The 22335-nt window shown below is 42.2% G+C and overlaps 1 protein-coding gene across 4 annotated transcripts in view; it reads right to left on the bottom strand.

Annotated features, from left to right (window-relative positions):
• The window catches only part of PLEKHG1 (pleckstrin homology and RhoGEF domain containing G1), a 243742-nt gene that overhangs the window by 90339 nt on the left and 131068 nt on the right, over positions 1-22335 (bottom strand). For all 4 annotated transcript variants that reach the window (XM_019030088.4, XM_031012454.2, XM_055390848.1 and 1 more), the window contains one exon: positions 17427-17935. In XM_019030088.4, the coding sequence (XP_018885633.2) occupies positions 17427-17837 (411 nt within the window). In that variant the 5' untranslated portion in view covers positions 17838-17935. The remainder of the gene's footprint in view (positions 1-17426; positions 17936-22335) is intronic.

The raw sequence follows: 22335 nt of genomic DNA, 5'->3' as shown, positions 1-22335 counted from the left end.
AACCTCTGCCTCCCAGGTTCAAGTGATTCTCCTGTCTCAGCCTCCCGAGTAGCTGGGATTACTGGTGCCTTCCACCATGCCCGGCTTTTTGTATTTTTAGTAGAGACAGGGTTTCACCATGTCGGCTGGGCTGGTCTCGAACTCCTGATCTCAGGTGAATCAGCCACTTTGACCTCCCAAAGCGCTGGGATTACGGGCGTGAGCCACCTCGCCCGGCCACTACAATATATTTGAGATACTACAGCAAACATTATACAAATTTTCCTTGCTATTTAGGCTCATCGGTAAGGATTCCAGTTTTGCTCTGGGCCATAAGTCACAAGTAAAAACTACCAAGAGGATCAAGCTGAGTCCTCACCCTTCCAAATGGCCTTATATTAATTAGACTACTAAGGAGTTCTTTCCTCTGGCTCCTTGGTGCTGTCACATCCACCTCCTCCTATCCCCGTCCATTTGCCATGGGCTAAGAAACCAAATAATTAAGCTTATTTTAAACACGTAGGGTAAATAGGCTCTTAGAGCTCGGGGCCTCTCCCTGGGGAAAGACACAGGCCTCACTGTTGGGCATTTGAAATATCTATTTTGGCTGCTCAAAGGACTTACTTATTTCCTGGTTGCATTTTTGAGGGCTGAGGCTGGTGGAGATGCCATCGCTAGTCATCAGTAGACTTATGCTTCTTGAATTAGACTCATTTACAGAGGATGAAGCTGAGGTCAGAATGGTTATTTGTCCATGGGCATACAGCTGACTGTCAGCATGGGTCTGAAGCCCAGACCTGTGTGCTCTGTCCATTAAATTAACTCCAATTTGACTCAGCTCAGATCAAAATTCTGAAAAAAAAAAGTATTCATTCCACCATTGCAGCCCTCTATTACAGTGGAAATGAATTCCAACTACATGAAGACATGTCAGGTAAATTAAAATTGCAACAAAATATCTTTTTTATTTGTAAAGTTAAAATAATTTTCTGAAATACCTTAACATAGATTAGGAAGCATAACAATATTACAATACTTTAGAATGTACTAGAAATTATTGGTCTTGTCCAACTATTATATGAATATCTCTCATTTGAATGCTTACTATACCTAGCATTGTGCTCAACATTATATACGGATGATCTAATTTTTGCAACAATCCTATTATTCCCATGTTACAGATGAAGACACTGACAAATTGAAAAGTTTAGTAACTTGTCCAGTCAAACAGGGAAATGGCTGGGCCAGGATCTGGATTCAGTTCTTGGAGATTTTAAAGTCTCTTTTCTGTCATTTTACTACTTTCCATGGGGATCAGGAGGTAATTTGTGCTGCCTTTAAAAGTTTGTTTGCTTTATTAAAAAAAAATTCCTGTTAGGATACTAAATCTCAATACTGATCGTCTATTGGAATCTGCAGAACTTCAAGGAAAACGGACCCCGGCCCCAGAGACTGGGATTTCGCTAGCCCAGGGTGCAGCTTAGGTGGAGGGAATTGTACAAGCTCCCCAGGTGACTCTCATGTGCAACCTCGGCTTTAGAAAGATTCCTAGTTTTCAGCTGTTCCTCCTAACCAGATTTCTTAGGCAATAGCCTTTAGTCGCTTAAGTAATAGCCCCTCTAAACCGGTGTATGTAGGCTTCCTATCCTTGGTATTAATACAACTGATGCAGTTAATTGTGTATTTCTCACAAAAGACATTATAATATTTTCTTTATTCCTCCTTTTGAAGTAAGAATGTTCTTCTAGTAGATTTTTTTTTTTTTTTTTGAGACAGAGTCTTGCTCTGTCGCCCAGGCTGGAGTGCAGTGGCATGATCTCAGCTTACTGCAACCTCAGCCTCCCGGTTTCAAGCAATTCTCCTGCCTCAGCTTCCCAAGTAGCTGGGACTACAGGTACCTGCCACCATGCCCGGCTAATTTTTGTCTTTTTAGTAGAGACGGGGTTTCACTATGTTGGCCAGGCTGTTCTCGAACTCCTGACCTCGTGATCCATCCACCCTGGCCTCCCAAAGTGCTGGGATTACAGGCATGAGCCACCGCTCCCAGCCCTTTTGGTGCATTTTCTTACCAAAAGTAGTCCTTGAACATTCTAGATAAATCTGAATACAAGTAAATTTATGTATTTTATCAGTAGTCTTCTTTTCCTCATCCCTTTTCACATAGGACCTGAAACTTCAGAGCCAGCTCCTACTTTAGAACAGGAGGTGGCAAAAGCAGGTCCCAGACTATCAACTGGTCCGTTAATTATCACATACAGATGAGCCTAGAAAGTCTCTGTGGTCTTACAGGATAGCGGGTGCCAATTTCTCACCCTCAGAAGGCTACCTATATTTCTGCTAGGGGAAAAAAGGGTAATGTCACAGATTGCTTTAGACTCATCTCAAAACGTTACCAAGGAAGTGACCCTAATTGTTCTCCTAGCACAGATTTCCCTCTGTCTCAAGGCTCTGGTTTTGTCTGAACCACGTGGCAGCTGGTCGTAGATGAAGTGGCCAGCTCTTCCCTTCACACCTGTCCAGGCTGGATTTCACCCTGGTCAGTGGCTGAGATGTAGACAACTGGGCAATCAAGTATGTTTCCAGAAAATTTCATTGACAAGTATGTTTGAGGACCCGCCTTAACTGGCACATAGGAGGCACTCAATAAAATGTTTCAGGTTTTTTCCAGTTGTCTCCATATGAAACGGCTGGGAGGCAGGGCTAGGATGCATCCCGGCACCGCCAATATTTAGCTGCAGGATCTGGGGTGTGAGCAGCTGTTGAGTGTTTATGTTATTATGCCAGGTCGGTGCTAATCACTTCATGTGCATTAACTTACTGAATCCTCATACCATTTTAAAAGGAACACAACATCTCCCCCATTATAAGATGAAGAAACTGCAGGTCATAGAAGGAATTGTTCAACATCAAAGATAGTCAGGTGCAGTGGCTCACGCCTGTAATCCCAGCACTTCAGAAGGCCAAGGTGGGTGAAATCACTTGAGGTCAGGAGTTCCAGACCAGCTTGGCCAACATGGTGAAACCCTGTCTCTACTAAAAATACAAAAAAAAATTAGCCGGGCATGGTGGGGGGGCATCTGTAATCCCAGCTACTCGCGGAGGCTGAGGCAGGAGAATCACTTGAACTGGGGAGGTGGAGGTTGCAGTGAGCCGTGATCGTGGCACTGCACACTCCAGCCTAGGTGACAGAGCAAGACTCCGTCTCAAAAAAAAAAGGTCAAAGGTAGTAAGTGAGAGCCAGGATTTGCTTCCATTTGGAGAAATCACTGGCATCTCTGGATCTCCATTTCCTTGTGTATAAAAATGACAGCAAATACTAGAAAATTTACTCAGCAAATACTTACGAACGGCGTATTGAGTGTCAGACACAGTGCCGAGTGCGAGGAATATAAAACATACAAAATTGTATAAAATATCAAATAAAACACTCCTTACTCTTTCAGAATTTATGGTGAGATTTAACTGAGTTATTTCCAGTTCTAAAACTTGGTGTGGTTCTAGTAAATTGAAAATCCCATGCCATTGGAGGTAACCTAAGTGTGCATCAATGGATGAATGGATAAACGAAATGCAATCTACACACACAATGAAATATCACTCAGCCGTAAGAAGGAAAACAATGGACACTTGCTATCACATGGATGAACCTTGAAGATAATATGCTAAGTGAAGTAAGCTAGTCACAACAAGACAGATAGTTTGATTACACTTATATGGGGTACCTCAATTAGTCAAAGTCCTAGTGACAGAAAGTAGAAAGGTGGTTCCCTGAGGCTGGGGTGGGGAATGGGAGTTACTGTTTATTGAGTGCGGAATTTCAGTTTGGAGGATGGAAAAGTTCTGGAGATGGATGGTGGCGATGGTTGTACAACAATGTGAATGTACTTGATGTACTTGGTACCACTGAATTGCATGCTTAAATTTTTTTTTTTTTTTTGAGACGGAGTTTCGCTCTTGTCGCCTAGGCTGGAGTGCAATGGTGCGATCTTGGCTCACTGCAACCTCCACCTCCTGAGTTCAAGCGATTCTCCTGCCTCAGCCTCCCGAGTAGCTGGAATTACACACATGCGCCACCACGCCTGGCTAACTTTTTGTATTATTAGTAGAGACAGGGTTTCACCATGTTGGCCAGGCTGGTTCTAAACTCCTGACCTCAGGGGATCCACCCACCTTGGCCTCCCAAAGTGCTGAGATTACAGGTGTGAACCACCACGCCCAGCCAGAAGTTGTTGTTAATTCTGATGTATATGTTACCACAATTTAAAAAACGGATTTAAAAAATTTCATGAAAGCTGCTATCTAGAACAATTGCCATTCCCTTTAAGTGGCAAAACAATCTTAGTGGGAAGAGGAAAAATCACAAACATAAATGATAAGAAAACAGTTAACTACTAAGTTATGTAGGTTAAAAAGTCATGAGTTAGTCCAAGCTGTCTTTCCTGTTCTACGTGTTACAGAACAGAGCTGCCTGGACTGTCACACTAACTCTCGGCGTATCACATGACCCAGGTAAATCTTCAATGTGATCCGTTTTCGAAGGTGCAAGTAACACTTCACTTTGGAAGAAATTTCTGGCCATGGGAAACTTCTCCCAACTGAAGGCTGGTGTGTTTAGAAGATAATTTTCCGAATTCTATAATTTTCTACCTACTCAGTATAATTGAATATTCAAGACGCACACACTTAAAATGCAGCGTGATTCTAACCCAACCGAACAAGACCTGTTTTAGCAAATCTCCAATAGAATTTTGCCTACAGGCGGTCTTTGCAATATATCAGCAGACCAGTAATAATAGCTACTCAATCACCTGAGTTAACTGAAGTTTTTAAAATGCCTGTTCATTAAAAGTCAAAATGTTGCCTTAAAAGCAAAGCCTAAGAGAATAAAAAGGAACTTCGCAGTTACAGGCATTTTTGAAAGTGTTTGAGCTTGCAAATGAACTGAACACACCTAGTTATGTCCATGAAAATAACAGCTATCTATATATTCTACTTCCCTCCCATTACACTGTCTGTCCTCTCCTTTAATGCACTCACTCTGAATCTACAAATGTAGGTGGAAATTTTAGCATTAGAAACTCACTGATATGTTAAGTCTCCTTGGCATACTAAGAGTTTCACATTCATAGCAAATGCTATAGTTTATGCAAGAATATTTGACCAAATTATGCAAATCCTTTCAGTAAAAAACTTCCTACAACTATTTACAAGTAATCATGCTGGTTTTCAACAATATAAATCAACTCTCACACTACTAAGAGTTTAAAATTCTTTCAAGCCATTTTGTTTTCTTATAAGATGGAAATTAAAAGTGAATTAAGGATATTTGTGGCAGTTTTTATTAGTCTTATTTAACACTGACGGAAGACAATGTTTTTTGGCAAGGGTCTATCATAGAACTCTTTAATCTTCTAGTCTGAGTAAAGGGGAGGAAGAAGCGGTGAAACCTATTTGTAACAAGTCATAATACTCCAAAGAATAGGTACAGTCAGTTCTGCTATGATGTTTGTTCTGAAAACATGAATTTGTTCCCACGAGATTAATATGTTAGGGAACAATTTGAACATAATTCTCATTTCTGAATTTTGCTTTTGCAAGATTTCATCCATGAGAAACACTGGGTGAATGCAGAAAATTGCATCTAGTGACAGCAGCATAGGAACAAAACACGCAGGCTCCCGACAACCTAGCAGCTATCTTGGTCTCCCCTGAGTGCATTTGGAACCTGGCCCATTCACATCAGTCTGTCAACTCCCAGCCCGTGGCAGGTGACCCTCCCCCTTGACAAGGCATAAGCTGCAGTCCTGCCCACAGCCTCCCCTCTTTCATTTTCTCTTTCCTCTCAGTCTATCTTATATTTTTCTTCTTTGTTCTCTATTCTTTTTATCTTTTTCTCCCTCTCTTGCTTCCTTTTGTTCTCCAGGGTGGCCGGTGTGGGCAGCTGGTGGCTTCCATAAACTTCAAATCTTTTTCAAGGTGAAGTTCCCTATTTACTATAGCATGTATGTATGTCTTAATCATTTATCATGTATAAAAAATATGCCTCCATTTTTGACTTTTTTTGTATATGTGTCATGGATGAATTTTTGAGTGTTGTTCTTGGTACCCCATTTTTCTCCGCATGTGATTTTGCTTTTTTTTTTTTGAGATGGAGTCTCGCTCTGTCACCCAGGCTGGAGTGCAGTGGCGCGATCTAGGCTCACTGCAACCTCTGCCTCCCAGGTTCAACTGATTCTCCCGCCTCAGTCTCCTGAGTAGCTGGGATTACAGGTGCCTGCCACCACAACCAGCTAATTTTTGTATTTTTAGTAGAGGCGGGGTTTCACCATGGTGGCCAGGCTGGTCTTGAACTCCTGACCTGAAGTGATCCACCTGCCTTGGCCTCCCACAGTGCATGAGCCACAGGCATGAGCCACTGTGGCTGGCCAAAGTGCGTGATTTTTGAGAACACATATGTTATGCGTCATAGAGTTCACGCACCACAAAATGACGTTTTGGTCACTGATGGACTGCAGATATGATGGTCCCATGTGATTATAATACTGCATTTTCACTGTACCTTTTCTGTGCTTAGATACACAAATGCCATTGTGTTTTAGTTGCCTACATTATTCTGTATAGTAAGATGCTGTATAGGTTTGTAGCCTAGAAGCAAAGGGTTATACCATATAGCCTAGGTGTGTGGTAGGCTGTACAATCTAGGTTTTGTAAGTAAACTCTATGATGCCTGTATAACGGTAAAATCACCTGGTATTTCTCAGAACACATTGCTGTCATTAAGTGACACATGGCTGCATTACTGCAGGACTGATGATCATAGGTACTTTGAAACTCACATAGCTCTTTCCCTCTATCATCTATACTCTCCTTCTTGGGTCTTAGACATTTGATATGGGAGTAAAAACAATCCCTGTGTATAATATATTTTCAGATCATGCATTCTTGCAACCGGGGAAGAATGGCCTACAAAGCCTGATTTGGACCACATATATCCTGGATTTCCTTGGACTGACTCAACTATTCATCCCAGCTCCAAGTTTCAAGAAGCCAGTCAAGATTGTCAGGAATTCAAAGGTGACCTTGCCACTATCTGAGATTTAGTGTTTCTCAGGGTGACACTGAGGGATGTCACCACATTCATAATTATCATACCAAGAAGTGATTACACTATGGCCACCAAGTTCTTGGTAATTTGAAAACTGTACCACAAATAAAGGTTAACAATGTAAATTTATTCTCTAAAAGTCCACCTCTGAAAAGATGTGAGCTGACTTCAATTTCTTATGGAAAAGCATCCACAACAATGTTGGTTGATTTGGGGAGTGCAAGTCTTAAAAATGCAGTAAAAATTTTTTAATAATTTGTTTTTTTTAACTGCCTACTTTTTCTTCTGGTGCCCACATTCTCATTTTGGCTTCTTGGAATGGCTACAGAAATGAGGTTAAAAGAAGGGCAGGCGCCAGGCGCGGTGGCTCACACCTGTAATCCCAACACTTTGGGAGGCCGAGGCAGGCAGATCACGAGGTTAGGAGATTGAGACCATCCTGGCTAACTCAGTGAAATCCCATCTCTACTAAACATACCAAAAATTAGCTGAACACGGTGGCATGCACCTGTAGTCCCAGCTACTCGGGAGGCTGAGGCAGGAGAATCACTTGAACCCGGGAGGCGGGGCTTGCAGTGAGCAGAGATTGTGCCACTGCACTCCAACCTGGGCGACAGAGCGAGATTCCATCTCAACAACAACAACAACAACAAAAATAAAAAATAAAAAGTAAGACGAAGGGCGAGGCAGTACAAGGGAGGGCATTCAGTTTTCTTACAAACTTTATCAATGTGACAATGAACCTTCAGCTTCCAAGCATCGTTCTATTAGGTGTCTGATGGCTTTCGTCCATTACCCTTATTGATTCCCTCCCACTCACAAGGTTTTCAGAATGCTACCAAGATAAGCACAATCCCTGCCTTTGAACTAGGCTAGACCCAGTATTTATTAGCCTGAAACACTAACTATGGTGTTAAATAATTTCACAGAGCCCTACTGGCAGGTCAAATGAACTGGAATGAGTAGGAAAAAAAGGAGGGGGTGGGAGGTAATCAGGAATGATGGGAGAAAGGGTAGGGAAAAGGGATGGAGACATAGAAGAAGGGAGAGAGGAACAGTAGGAGATACATTGGTCTGAAGCCCTAAATAAAGAATGCATTTAAAACATTTTATGAGGTTATTTAGTAGAGACAGTAATGTTCATCTCAGCAGGTAAGCACCACCAAAATCTTTCTTACTTTCTTCCTTATTTATTTTTTGAGATGGAGTCTTGCTCCGTTGCCCAGGCTGGAGTGCAGTGATGCAATCTCAGCTTACTGCAACCTCCACCTCCCGGGCTCAAGTGATTCTCCTGCCTCAGCCTCCTGAGTAGCTGGGACTACAGGCATGCACCACCACATCCGGCTAATTTTTTTTTTGGATTTTTAGTAGAGACAGGGTTTTACCATGTTGGTCAGGCTGGTCTTGAACTCCTGACCTCAAATGACCCGCCTGCCTTGGCTGTCCCAAAGTGCTGGGATTACAGGTGTGAGCCGCCACACCCAGCCTCTTCCTTTTTATTTTTAGTGAGGGTGGTGGGGGATACACCATCACTAAATGATAGGTTTTACAATGAGAATGCCTTTGTTATACATAATGCATGCCAGAAACTGCAGGTTGTTTACAAAAATTGTTTCCTACCTTCTTTGGACACATGGCTAGACTGCACCTCCCATCCTCCCTTATGGGATGTAGCCAGGTGACAAGATTCTCATCGGGAGTTTGAGAAAAGGGACGTGCATCAGTTCTGTCTGTCTCAGAAACCTTCCCCGTATATATCTCCATGTCTCCTTGCCCGTCTAGTTGACTGGGATGGCAACCTCAGAAGCCATGTCCTGAAGACAGCAAGGCCTCCTCAGCCTGGGTCCCTGAATGACTGCATGGAGGAGTGCTGCTCCTCCTCACCTGAACACTTGCAAAGGATGGTTACAGGACAAAGAAAGAAACTTGGGTGAAGTCACTAGATTTGGAGATCTGTATGTTACTGATATAGTTTGGATCTGTGTCCCCACTCAAACCTCATATTGAAATGTAATTCCCCATGTTGGAGGTAGGGCCTGGTGGGAGGTGACTGGATCATGGGGGCAGATTTCTCAGGAATGGTTTAGTACCATCCCCTTGGTAGCATCCTCAGGATAGTGAGTGAGCTCTCATAAGATCTGGTTAAGTGTGCGGCCCCTCCCTGTGCTCTTTTTTTTTTTTTTTTTTTTGAGATGGAGTCTCACTCTATTGCCTAGGCTGGAGTGCAATGGCACTATCTTGGCTCATTGCAACCTCTGCCTCCCAGGTTCAACTGATTCTCCCACCTCAGTCTCCCCAGTAGCTGGGATTACAGGTGCACACCACCACACTTGGCTAATTTTTGTACTTTTAGTAGAGACAGGGTTTCACCATGTTGGCCAGGCTGGTCTTGAACTCCTGACATCGTGATCCGCCCACCTCGGCCTCCCCAAGTGCTGGATTCCAGGCGTGAGCCACTGCGCCTGGCCACCACCTTCTCTCCTGACATGTGTCACGCCTACTCCCTGTTCGCCTTCTGCCATGATTGGAGGCTTCCTGAGACCTCATCAGAAGCAGATGCTACTGTGCTTCCTGTAAAGCCTGCAGAACCATCAGCCAAATAAATTTCTTTTCTTCATAAATTACCCAGTCTCAGGTATTTCTTTATAGCAACACAAGAATGGCCTAATACAGTTACTGTGGCTTAGCCTATCCTTAATGAAACACTATGTGTTCCAGATATTTAAAGCTGTCATTTTCAACCAGGGACAATTTTGCCCTCCAGGGGGTACTTGGCAATGGCTAGAGACATTTTTGGTTGTCACAGGTGGGGACGGTGGTGGTTCTATTAGCTTCTAATGGATAGAAGTCAGGCTTGCTGCTAAACGTTCCTACAGTGTACACAACTCTCCCTCATAGCCAAGAACTATGCAGTCCAGAACGTCTACAGTACTGCTGGTGCCTGCTCTAGAGAGATTAAGAAGAGGGCTGAACTTTGAACCTTCTGTTATAGTCAAAGGGGAGGTATGCAGTGAAAGCAGTGGGTTTTGGAGAAAGGCCTGCTTTTCAGTTCCAGGTCAACCACTAGCCAACTATGTGACCTGGGACAAGTCACTTTGTCCTCTGTACATTCAATATTCTCATGCTAAAATAGGAATTAAAATAGTACCCACATGATGGGACAGTGAGTGAGCAAATTAAGTGCCTAGTGCCTGATACATGGTAAGTGCTCAAATATTAATTGCTGCTAATGTTATTTTTTAGTGTTTTTGTATTATTGAGGCATCTATCTAGAAAATTTAGAAACGGTAGCTGAATAGTATGTTTATAGCTGTGGGAATCTATTGAGGTGATGGGGATGGTTACAAAACTTAAGATGTCACAAGACACTCATTGCCTACATTTTTACTCAAGATCTAGCCATAAAAGTTTGGAGCAAATAACTCAACCTGACATCAGTCACAAAGTACACATGAACTCTTGTGTTCAGCCGACAGCTACTTTTGCAGAGCAACTCTGCAAATCTCAACTCATTTTGCTTTCACCGAATGCTGCCCACCTTGAACTGTTTTCATTGGTCATTAGCAATCAATCAGCAGGTATTTATATCACATTCAAAATGGGCAAACCCATTAGAAATGAAAAGAAGTGAAAGATCAGTTCTCCCTGCCCTCCTTCCCAGATCAGGTTGCAGTATGAAGATATGAACACTCAAAATCACTCACTGTTGCCACCTTCTAGGTTTGTGCTGCTGTTGTTGAGGTGGTGAAAGACGAGAGTAAGGTTAAGGTAAGGTGGGGAATAAGGGGTCATAACAACAACAACAATAACACAGAGATATGGAAATATGTAGTCAAAGTGAGATTTCTGAGAGATTATGTAAAATGATTAGATGTACTACTTCAGGAGTGACTCCTAAATAAGCAGAAAACTAACAGGTTTGTCTCTAAATTATCATAGATATTAAATGGTTTTAAGAAAGATCTCATTCACCCGTTTACGATAAAATCCCTTGGAGGAAAAAAACAGACACATTCACATAAAAGTGCTCAAATGCCTCATAAAAAAGTACATTAAATGATGCCAAGTACCACAGTGTAAGTTCCTTATTAAATCCACCCACATAACAAGCCTTCATTTAAAACAATCCCTACCAACTCCTACGCTTGAGCATGGAACACATTTTTCTCCCTCGGTATTTAAAAAACGTTAGTCTAAGTGAACCTTGTAAAAAGTGTCCAATAAATGTTATTTAAACTGGAGGGAAAATATGGAGAGAAGATATCTGTTAAGTAAAAAGACAATAAAATCTGCGACAATTCCCCTCTTCTCAACAGCCTTCTTTCTTGGTGCAAAACCGGACTCTTTTAGTCCAGCATCCTAAGCAGGTAAGGCTGGGCCAGGGAATGCCTATGCACAACCATTCCACTATGGCTAAGGAAAAAGAGTAAGATGCACACTGCCCTTTCCATACCAAACAATTTTGTCTCTCCAGCAGGATCAATGGGAAGACAGGCTTAATCAGAAACCACCTCCACACTTGACAGTACTGTCCTCAAGGGAGGGGTGCCCCCAGGACAAAAGCCAACTCAGATTCCATTTCATCCAAGTCATAGACATCTCACAGGGCTAAGAGCTAAGTGTCCAGGCAGAGTATGTGGTGAAATCACTGCACAAGCTCTCTGGGCCTGAGTCCTGGATTTCCTTCTTTCATTCTGCACAAATTTTGGAGAAGGTTTGCTTCCCCAGCATAAGACAGTTCTTCAATTAATTGGATATCACCAGTACAAAGAGAAGCCTCTTCTAGGCTATGGCAGTGGAGAGAATAGCTTTCAATGTGTTTCAGGGCACTAAGTGTGTGAAAAACACCCTTCTCTCTTTTATCTTCCCTGACACTGTCTGTACCATCACTCAATAAACAAAGAGTCCACATAGACTAACGAACACAGAGCTTGGGGTTGGTGATCACCATTCTAATCCTTGTTTAGCTACAGCTTTTGAATAATGCTGAATGCTTCCAATAAAGATATGCTTATGCTTCTGCTGTTTAAATTTTGAACATCAAGGCTAGAATACTTACGGTTTTTTTTTTTTTTTTTTTTTTTGACAGAGTCTCACTCTGTTGCTCCAGCTGGAATGCAATGGCACGATCTTGGCTCACTGCAACCTCCGCCTCCTAGGTTCAAGCCATTCTCCTGCCTCGGCCTCCTAAGCAGCTGGGACTACAGGCATGCACCACCATACCCAGCTAATTTTTGTATTTTTAGTAGAGATGGAGTTTCACCATGTTGGCCTGGCTGGTCTCAAACTCCTGACCTCAAGTGATCTGCCTACTTCGGCCTCCCAAAGTGCTGGGATTACAGGCATGAGCCACTGCTCCTGGCCCCATTACTTAGCTTTTTTTTTTAAATACACTTTATAGATAAAGGTCCATGAAAAGGATATTAGCTCTCTGGCATATAATGGAAAAAGATAAAATCACGTTGTAATTAACAATTCAGCCCCTTTTTTCACTAAATACACATGTCCTCAATATCACCAAATATGGCTTAATTTAGTATCTCTCAGAGCTCAAAGATGCCATTCTGTTGTAGAAATGTAACTTCTAGTTACACAGCATTAACATTATGAACTATTTTAAAACTTTACTAACAGGTTACAACAGGCCGTGAACTATATCTGAGGCCAAATCTTATGAGGTTCTCAAAAGCTCTTTTATAGATCATTTAGAAAGATTAAAGAAACCCACCCTACCCATGACAGTCCGTGCCCAGTCAATCAAAGGTCCCATTAAACATTAAACAGACCCTTATTTTCTGCTTTCCAACTATGGATTTCTATCTCTCCACAAACTGTATCATTGGCAATTTAACTTTTAAAACTTGCTTTCATATTTATCATCTCATTTTATCTGTGAATGCAGTTAGGGGCATATATAAAATAGAAATAACAGCTCCATTGTTCCTTTGACTACGGTTCACAGCCAAGATCTTACCTCTTTCTCTAAAATGTCAAGTGTACAAAAGTAAATGACTAGGAGCAGAGGACGGAAGAGCCACGGCTGGGGAGGGGACAGGGGTTGAGAGAGAAGGATCTGGGGAAGAATGAAGAGCAACAGGAATAAGAACCACCACATTTTGGGGTTCAACTTTCAGAAAGCATTAGGAATTCATTTCTGAATTCCTAAATGGCATAGGAAAGAAAGATACCTAAATATGTGAGATTATTTTAATACGATGTCTCCACATATGGGAAAGAAGGGCATAACACACTCTTTACATGTGTAACCAACATCTGGGAATCCTATTGCTCAACTGGGGTTAGGAGGATCTCTTCTCAGAAATAAGCTGCTCTGATATTTGGGACTGTGTTGAAATGTCAAATCATCATTCCCACTCATGTTTTTTAACTCGGTGTATACACAAAAATGTTGCTGTTCACAAGTCCTAAAAATGAAATCTAAACTTGAGTGGTAAGGATTATGTATCTATACGGCATGCAGATAAAATGTACTACTAATGGGGGTAATTAAGCTGGGAGGAGATTCAATAAAGCAGAGTGTACAAAGTCAGAAATCATGCTACTGTAGAAATTAAAAGTGACTTCAATTAGATGAGCTTCTTTTCCCCCAGAAATTATTTTTGCTTGGAAAGAGCCAACTAAGGCTGGGCTCAGTGGCTGTCACCTGTAAACTCACCATTTTGGGAGGCTGAGGCAAAGGGATCTCTTGAGGCTGGCAGTTTGAGACCAGCCTGGACAACATATTGAGATCCTGTCTCTACAAAAATTTAAAAAAAAAAAAAAAACTTAGCAAGGTGTGGTGGTGTGCACCTGTAGTCCTGGATACATGGGAGGCTGAGGCAGGAGGACTGCATGAGCCCAGGAGGTCAAGGCTGCAGTGAGTCATGATCGTGCCACTGCACTCTAGCCTGGGTGATAGGGTGAGATGCTTATTCAAAATAGATAAATAAAGAGCCAACTAAAAAAAAGTCCATCTTTTAGGCAGGGTAAAAGTTTTATCATAGTAGGCTGTCAATGAGCAGCCCTTTTCTTAATTTAAAATTTTGCATTTGAAAAATGGAGAACATTAGAGAAGTCATTTACAACATTATACAAATAGGTTAGAAATAGATCAAGGAAACAGATTTTAAAGGAGTTGATATTCTATGTTTTAAAAGAATACCCATATGACAGCCTTTTATTGGGTAGAGTTACTGCAGGTTTGACAATAATTGTTTACTTTTCATTAAGAAAAGAACTCGATAAAAGTGGTCTAGCCACTCTGATAAAGTTGTGATCTGGAGAAACAGAGGTGGTCTCATAGCCAAAACAGATGAAGAGGCTTCAACCAACTAATCCCTCATATGAAACAATTCTAAAGTTTTCTAGGAGGACAGGGTAAATGATGCAAAGCATTCTAGTGACTTCTGGAACAGAGGAGCATCTAGCTCTTCCTGCCTGGGTCCCTCCCTCTTCATTTGGGACTCTTTCTCCCCAGGCACCCTTCTTTCCAATACTCACCCCCTTCTGGGCCTCTCCTTCCCCTAATTTCCACCTCAGATTTCCAGTGGGTTCATTAGAAATAATCAAAACAATAATGGTAAAATCACCCATTAAGGTTTTTTTTTTCCAATTAAATTTCTGCTGTAGTGAATTGGCTAATCTGATTTTTTGTTTCTGTTTTTGTTTTTTTAAGATGGAGTCTTGTTCTGTCACCCAGGCTGGAGTGCAGCGGTGCGATCTTGGCTCACTGCAGCCTCCGCCTCCCAGGTTCAAGCGATTCTCCTGTCTCAGCCTCCCAAGTAGCTGGGATTATAGGCATGCACCACCATGCCCGGCTAATTTTTGTATTTTTAGTAGAGATGGGCTTTCACCATGTTGTCCACGCTGGTCTCGAACTCCCGACCTCAGGTGATCCGCCTGCCTCAGCCTCCCAAAGTGCTGGGATTACAGGCGTAAGCCACCGCATTCAGCCTAATCTGATTATTTTTGTGAAAGACTTTAGGTAAAACATAGTGTACGCAGTGATCACTCTCAGCTAGCAAACTTAGAGAAGGCTGGCAATAGTGACGAGGGTAGTTTCCATTTACTAATTGATTACTATGTGCCAGGCATGGCTGCAGAGCTTTTTATACTATCTTATCCAATTCTCATAATAACCCTATGAGGCAGGTCCTACTTATTAGTCCTATTTGACAGTTGATGAAACATGGCACAAACTTATAGCCTAAGACAGGGGTGAGCAAACTGTGGCCATTGGGTCAAACGAGACTCTAAAGAGGCACTGGCATATCCAGGCCCCATTATTCACAGTGTACATGGCTGCTTTTGAGCTTCAATGGCAGAGTTCATCAGTTGTGACCAAGACCTTAGGCCCCATAAGGCTGAAACTATTTACTATCTGGCCCTGCCTAGAAAAAGCTCACCAACCCCTAGTGTAAAACACAGTTGATTCATGAATAAAGAAAAAAGGCAAGAACACGTGGACAGCTTCACATAGAACTTACATTGAAATTTCTCAGAAAAAATAAATTCTGTCTTTATCTGTTTTCTTTCATTCGTCTCTTACCTGTTTCTTCTCACCTAAGGTTTATCAACCAGCCTCAGGAAAAAATAAATGTTAATGGAATACTAGTTCAGTAATTAATGGTTTCTCTCCATAAGGTGAGTTTTAGATTAGGTAGACTAGTTTCCAAGAAAGAAAGAAAAAAAAAGCATAGCCCAAAGAAAGCTTTAATAACCATATGTTTCCTGAGAGGCTGTAAAATTTTTGGCTGTTTTACAGGTATTTCTTCTCAAGTACAAATGACATCATTGTTGAACTTTTTAAAAAACAGGCCTACTTTATTCTACATTTGGTACCACATATTGTTTCAGTTGACCATCAATTGACTTTTCTATTTTTACTGGGAAGGTACATCATAACTATTTTTAGTAGACAGTCTGGTTCTATCATTTGCGGATCACACGTAGTCATGCTTTAGAATTCTTTTTCTAAAGCTATGAGAATGTATTTGGGGGAAGAACATGCTCATTGGCAATATTCTACTGTACTCTGAAACATACTCTAGAGTCAATGTCTAAAACAGGAAACAGGTAGTAACAAATGAAAGAATCTGGTGTATTAGTAGGCAGCAAAGCAAGTGTAGCTTTATAATATATAAATCTGCCCTTGAGGCCGGGCACGGTGGCTCATGCCTGTAATCCCAGCACTTTGGGAGGCCGAGGCGGGAGGATCACCTGAGGTCGGGAGTTCGAGACCAGCCTGACCAACATGGTGAAACCCCATCTCTACTAAAAATACAAAATTAGCCAGGTGTGGTGGCGCATGCCTGTAATTCCAGCTACTCAGGATGCTGAGGCAGGAGAATTGCTTGAACCCGGGAGGCGGAGGTTGTGGTAAGCCAAGATCGCAGCATTGCACTCCAGCCTGGGAAACAAGAGCGAAACTCTGTCTCAAAAAAAAAAAAAAAAATCTGCCCTTGAGATAGTAATATTTTTAACTACAATTGAGAGTGAGTTAACATCTGAGCTCCTCTGATAATTCTTGCTTTATCCTTTAAAACGACCCAGAAAATCAAAATCGAATAATTGAATTTCCAGAGGATGTGACCTGGCACATAAGCTGAGCTCAATTCACATGAAATAATTTGTGCAAGTAATTTATAATCATAATAATAACATACGCAAAATAATTTATATAGGATTACTCACTGTAAAAGTGAACAGAAAGGAGACACGAGACAAGACAAAGCCCACGACTTTTCTCTACCTTTCAATCCTTTCCCCAAACACCAACTAATACAGGAATAGCAGACAGCAGCGGCTGCAAACCTCTCTGCACATTAAAATCACCTGTGCATCTTCAACAATTCCACCACCCAAGCCCCACCCAGGCCAATGAAATCACAGTTGCTGAGTGTGAGATTCACGTCTCAGTAGTTTTGGAAGCTCCCGGATGCCAGTAGCGAGTGGTGATTAAGGTAAGGACAGCTGAGGGGTTTAGTCATACACCTGACACTCATGCTCCAGGAGACTTGAGTCCTCCTCCATCCTCACCTGCCCCACTGCGTGTGAGTCACTCTGACATCTTGGGTGTAGGATTTATTAACACAGCATCTTGGTATGGGTACTGTATCATCATTCTTGCTCCTCACTCATAACTAATTTGTTAATGCAAATATTAAGAGGATGTTAACACAGTGGGTTATGGCCTTAGGGTTTCTCTTATTACTCTCTCTTTAAACATTCACATCCCTTCCGCCTCTTAGAAGACATCCCCTACACCTGGCTTGGCTTTGTCATTTCTTTTGCAAGCATATTTCTCCTGCATGGCAAACATTAAAAGCGAAGTCGGTCTTACCTCTACGATGCTTTTTAAATCTTGTACATAAGTCCTTTCGGTTTCCAGAATTTCCTGAACAACTCTATCCACATAGAGGAGCTTGGGGCTCGTGGCCGAGTCTGCGGTTGTCTTGGGTGCCCCGTTTGAGTCCACTCTCCACTGCGCTCTGGGTGGCATTTCGCTGCCCTCATCCGTGTTCTGTTGCCCCGTGGCAGGGTGGTCCCTCTGCAGCTCGCTGCTGGAAAACGGCCTGGCAGGAATCAGCTCCAGTTTTATGGCCCCTACCTCCTTATCCTGGTTAAACAAGCCCATGTGGCTATTTGAAACTAAGGTCATTCTGCTGCCGAAGGAACCATGGCTGTCGCGGGAAGAGGCCGAGGATGATGTGGAACCGAAGCTGACGGGTCGGTCACTATCAGAGAGCTCCATTGTCTTCAGTTCTTGAGGGCAGGAACGCCTGGCTATCGTCCTGGGATCTGGAACTTTGGTTACAGCTGATGGCACTTCAAGACGCAACTGATGCCCATCTATATGCATTAAAGAAAATAAATAAAAAGGACAAGATAAGCAATTCTATCAAGCAGAGGGTTGAAAGGAAGTAAAAACCTAGCTCAAATAAATACAGTCAATAACAAGGTGGCCAATTACAGAAGGGATGCAAAGGTACCTGTGGTGGAGTGAGATGCAAAATCAGTGTTTCTGAAGCATCATCTGGGTGCCTATTAGAAATGTAGTGTCTTGGGCTCTGACCTCGACCTGCTGAACTTGAATGTGCACTTTAATAAGATCTCAGAATGACTTAGAAGCATTAAAGTTTGAGAAACACTGGACCTGTTGTCTCAAAAGTGTGACCACCTGGAATGACTCATATGCAAATTAGTCTAGATTCACTAAATTAAAGGCTGAGCGGTCAGGGCACCAGGAATTGATCACTTTAACAAGCACCACAAGTGGTTCTTACGAACTTAAAAGGGACCCGACGTGATTCCTACGGAATTTTGAAAAACCTTGTTCTAGATTTTAAGTATTTCACCATAATTCCACAAAATTTTAGGCTAGCATCCTGGAGCCACCACTACTTGATTTAAATAATGCTGGCAACTTTACATTTTACTTGCATACAGCATTAAAGAGTGTCACATAGACAATAATTTTCTAATACTAGGCAAGAAAAAGAGTCATACACAGCATAATGATGTTTCAGTCAACAATGAACTGCAGACTGGGCGCGGTGGCTCACGCCTGTAAATCCCAGCACTTTGGGAGGCTGGGGTGGGCAGATCACTTGAGGCCAGGCGTTTGAGACAAGCCTGGCCAACATGGCAAAACCGTGTCGCTACTAAAAAACACAAAAATTAGCTACTCGGGAAGCTGACGCACAAGAATTGCTTGAACCCGGGAGGCAGAGGTTGCAGTGAGCCGAGATTCTGCCACTGAACTCCAGCCTGGGCGACAGAGCAAGACTCTATCTCAAAACAAAACAACAAACAGCGTGTATGACAGTGGTCAGAGCAATCTGCCATATTGTCTAGCCTAGATGTGTAAAGGGCTGTGCCATATAGGTTTGTGATTATACTCTGTGATGTTCATACAATGATGAAGTTGCCCAACAACATGTCTCAGAATGTGCCCTCATGCTGAAGTGATGCATGACTGAATTATTAAGACTCACACCCCATTGAAAACTTATCCTCTCAACACAGCACTTCTCCAGATCACTTCTTAGAAACTGGCATTCCATTTTTGGCATATATGGAGTTATGATACTGTTAGAGAGCATGCTTGATTAACTACAACTCTCCACAACTACAGTTATAAAATCATGTAATTATATGATGCATATAGGAATTAAATTATAAGAACAATTATGAGAAAATGGCACTGTCTTGTTTAGAAAAGGCCAAAAATAAAAACTATCTGCAAAGTCAAAAGGTCACTTAATGGTGAAACCTCGTCTCTACTAAAAAAAATACAGAAAAATTAGCTAGGCGTGGTGGCGGGTGCCTGTAGTCCCAGCTACTCGGGAGGCTGAGGCAGGAGAATGGCGTAAACCCGGGAGGCGGAGCTTGCAGTGAGCCCAGATCGCGCCACTGCACTCCAGACTGGGCGACAGAGCGAGAGTCCGTCTCAAAAAAAAAAAGTCACGTAATACCCACAGCATTTAAATATGATGTTGGGCCCCAAAAGGACCCATGTGAAAATTAAACATTCAGAAGCTATTTGGGTAAAACACTCAAAATTCCAATCTTCCTCATTTCTAAGGCAGGGTCAACATTTCTCCCTCAAATAATGAGATTCCACATCTCATTATTTCATACAGAAATTGTGTTTATAGAAACAAAATGTCTTGTGATAGACAAGGTGATTAATAAAGAAATTTGCTTAATTTTGCTAGGTTACCTTACCACAAAAACATGCTTACAGGTTTTACTAGAAAAATGGAAGAGGGAAACTTATGTTTGGAAGGTTATAATGTGACAAACACAGTAAAAAGAATACATAGTAATGATCATTTTTCAATAGTAATGTAAATTTGGTTTGATTCTATAATAAAGATCACTAAACAGTTGGTACTAATATTTTTAGAATATAAAGTATCCAACAAGTCTCTCCTTCAACATACTGTTTCTAGATAGTTTATATTCATGACAAGTATTAGTACAAATGATGCAAATATTAAAGTTATGAATATAAAATGAAGGAACTAATTCCGAGTCAAGAAGGAGTGGTAAGACATGTAGGAAATGAGCAGTTTATCTGCATAACCACTACCACATGCTAGAGTTTGCCACACATTTTTAAAGCTTTTGCAATATTCTTTCTGCTTGTTCTATAACAACTTTATGGCCTATAAAACATGAATTGGTTATAGTAGTTAAGATGCATTTGACCTAGAAAGCCTGATCCAACTTGGGTGCGGCAAAAATCCAATCAGCAGCCGTGCATTTAGGTATGCTTGCAGCAAAGGATGCTTACTCACGTTTGGGACTGGTGTTGACAAAGTCATGGCAGTCCAAAGTAGGGGTGGACACAACAAGGTTTCCTTTCCATTCGCACCCTCCATAACCTAGACCATCAGGTTGATCTCACTGTAGGAAATGGGCACTCACTTGAGAAGTATCTGAGGATATTTTGAGATCCCAAGGGTCCAATGAGGCTATGATTTGGGACAAAACATAAGTTGAATATATTCTTTTTTTTTTTTTTTTTTGAGACAGAGTTTGCTCTTGTCACCCAGGCTGGAGTGCAATGGTATGATCTCAGCTCATTGCAACCTCTGCCTCCCAGGTTCAAGCGATCTCCTGCCTCAGCCTACCTAGTAGCTGGGATTATAGGCATGTGCCACCACGCCCAGCTAATTTTTATATTTTTAGTAGAGACGGGGTTTCACCATGTTGGCCAGGCTGGTCTCGAACTCCTGACCGCAGGTGATCCACCCACCTCGGTCTCCCAAAGTGTTGGGTTTATAGGTGTGAGCCACCGCCTCTGGCCAAGTTGGATATTCTCTATAACAGGGGTGCGGTACCGGTCCACGGCCTGTCAGGAACCAAGCAGCACAGCAGGAAGTGAGCGGTGGGCAAGCGAGCATTGCTGCCTGGGCTCTGCCTCCCTTCAGATCAGCAGCAGCATTAGATTCTCATAGGAGCACGAGCCCTATTGTGACCTATGCATGCCAGGGATCTAGGTTGCATGCTCCTTATGAGAATCTAATTCCTGATGATCTGAGGTGGAACCATTTCATCCTGAAAGCATCCCCACTCCCCCACCCCCACCACCTCAACCCACCCTTCATCCTTTGAAAAATTGTCTACCATGAAACCAGTCCCTGGTGTCAAAAAAGTTGAAAGGCCAAGACATCTGGAAAGGTCTACCCCCCACAGATCTGCACATACTGTCTCTAGGGCAAGTTCTGATTTTCTAACCAGAGAAGAATCAATCTCTCCAGAATAGAAAACTGTCTTTCACACAGTTACAAAACTCTTGGCACTACATTGATGATCAGGACTAGAGAAAAATGGACACAACAGAGAGACACATTATTTTCTTATCATCGTTTCTTTTCTCTACTTACTTTCACTTTAAATTAGATACCCAATATTGGGACAGAAGGATTAAAGAGGAATAAAAACTGCTTTTAGAGGATCCTAGATTGGGCTGCTAGAAATGACAATGTCTTTAGAAATACTTTCAAAGGTGGGAAAGAGTGGAATATAAAACTCAGATCAATAGGGACCCCTTCATGGATAGATCTTAAATAGCAACATGGAGGGGGCACGGCTGCGGGGAAAGCTTCAAATGTTCCAATGCCAGTCCACGTACAGGCCTGGCTGCCAACTAGGCACTTTCTAAAACAGACCATTTCAGAAGTTTGGTGTCCGTAGTATTTAGCCAAGCTTACCGCCCCAAACTAAAGACCTTCCAAAATTACCAATGACAGAAGTGAAACATTTAAAGTCAGGTCATATAATGGCACGTAATATGAGACCACACTTGCTAATGGCTAACATTTTTTATGTTGATTCATTGCTTAGAAGATAATTATAGTTTCCTCACGTAGGAAAATGCACCTCATAAAAACTGTCTAGTCTTGTTCTCACTTTCCTCAAAATAATTTAAGATTTCCACCCTGTCTGGCCTATTCTAATGCAACTCACCAATTATTAATATTTATCTCTAGAGCTGTGTTGCTCCACACAGTAGCCAGTGGCCACATGTGGCTACTGAGAACTTGAAACGCAGCCAGGCTGGGCACAGTGGCTCATGCCTGTAATTCCAGCACTTCGGGAGGCTGAGGCAGGCGGATCACTTGAGCTCAGGAGTTCGAGACTAGCCTGGGCAACCTAGTAAAACCCCATCTCAAATACAAAAAATACAAAAAATTAGCCAGGTGTGATGGCCTGTGCCTGTAGTCCCAGCTACTTGGAGT

This window comes from Gorilla gorilla, chromosome 5, assembly GCF_029281585.2.
Source record: "Gorilla gorilla gorilla isolate KB3781 chromosome 5, NHGRI_mGorGor1-v2.1_pri, whole genome shotgun sequence".
NCBI classification, from domain to species: Eukaryota; Metazoa; Chordata; class Mammalia; order Primates; family Hominidae; genus Gorilla; species Gorilla gorilla.
Note: the sequence above shows the minus strand (reverse complement) of the source record. Positions and strands in the feature narration are given on the sequence as shown.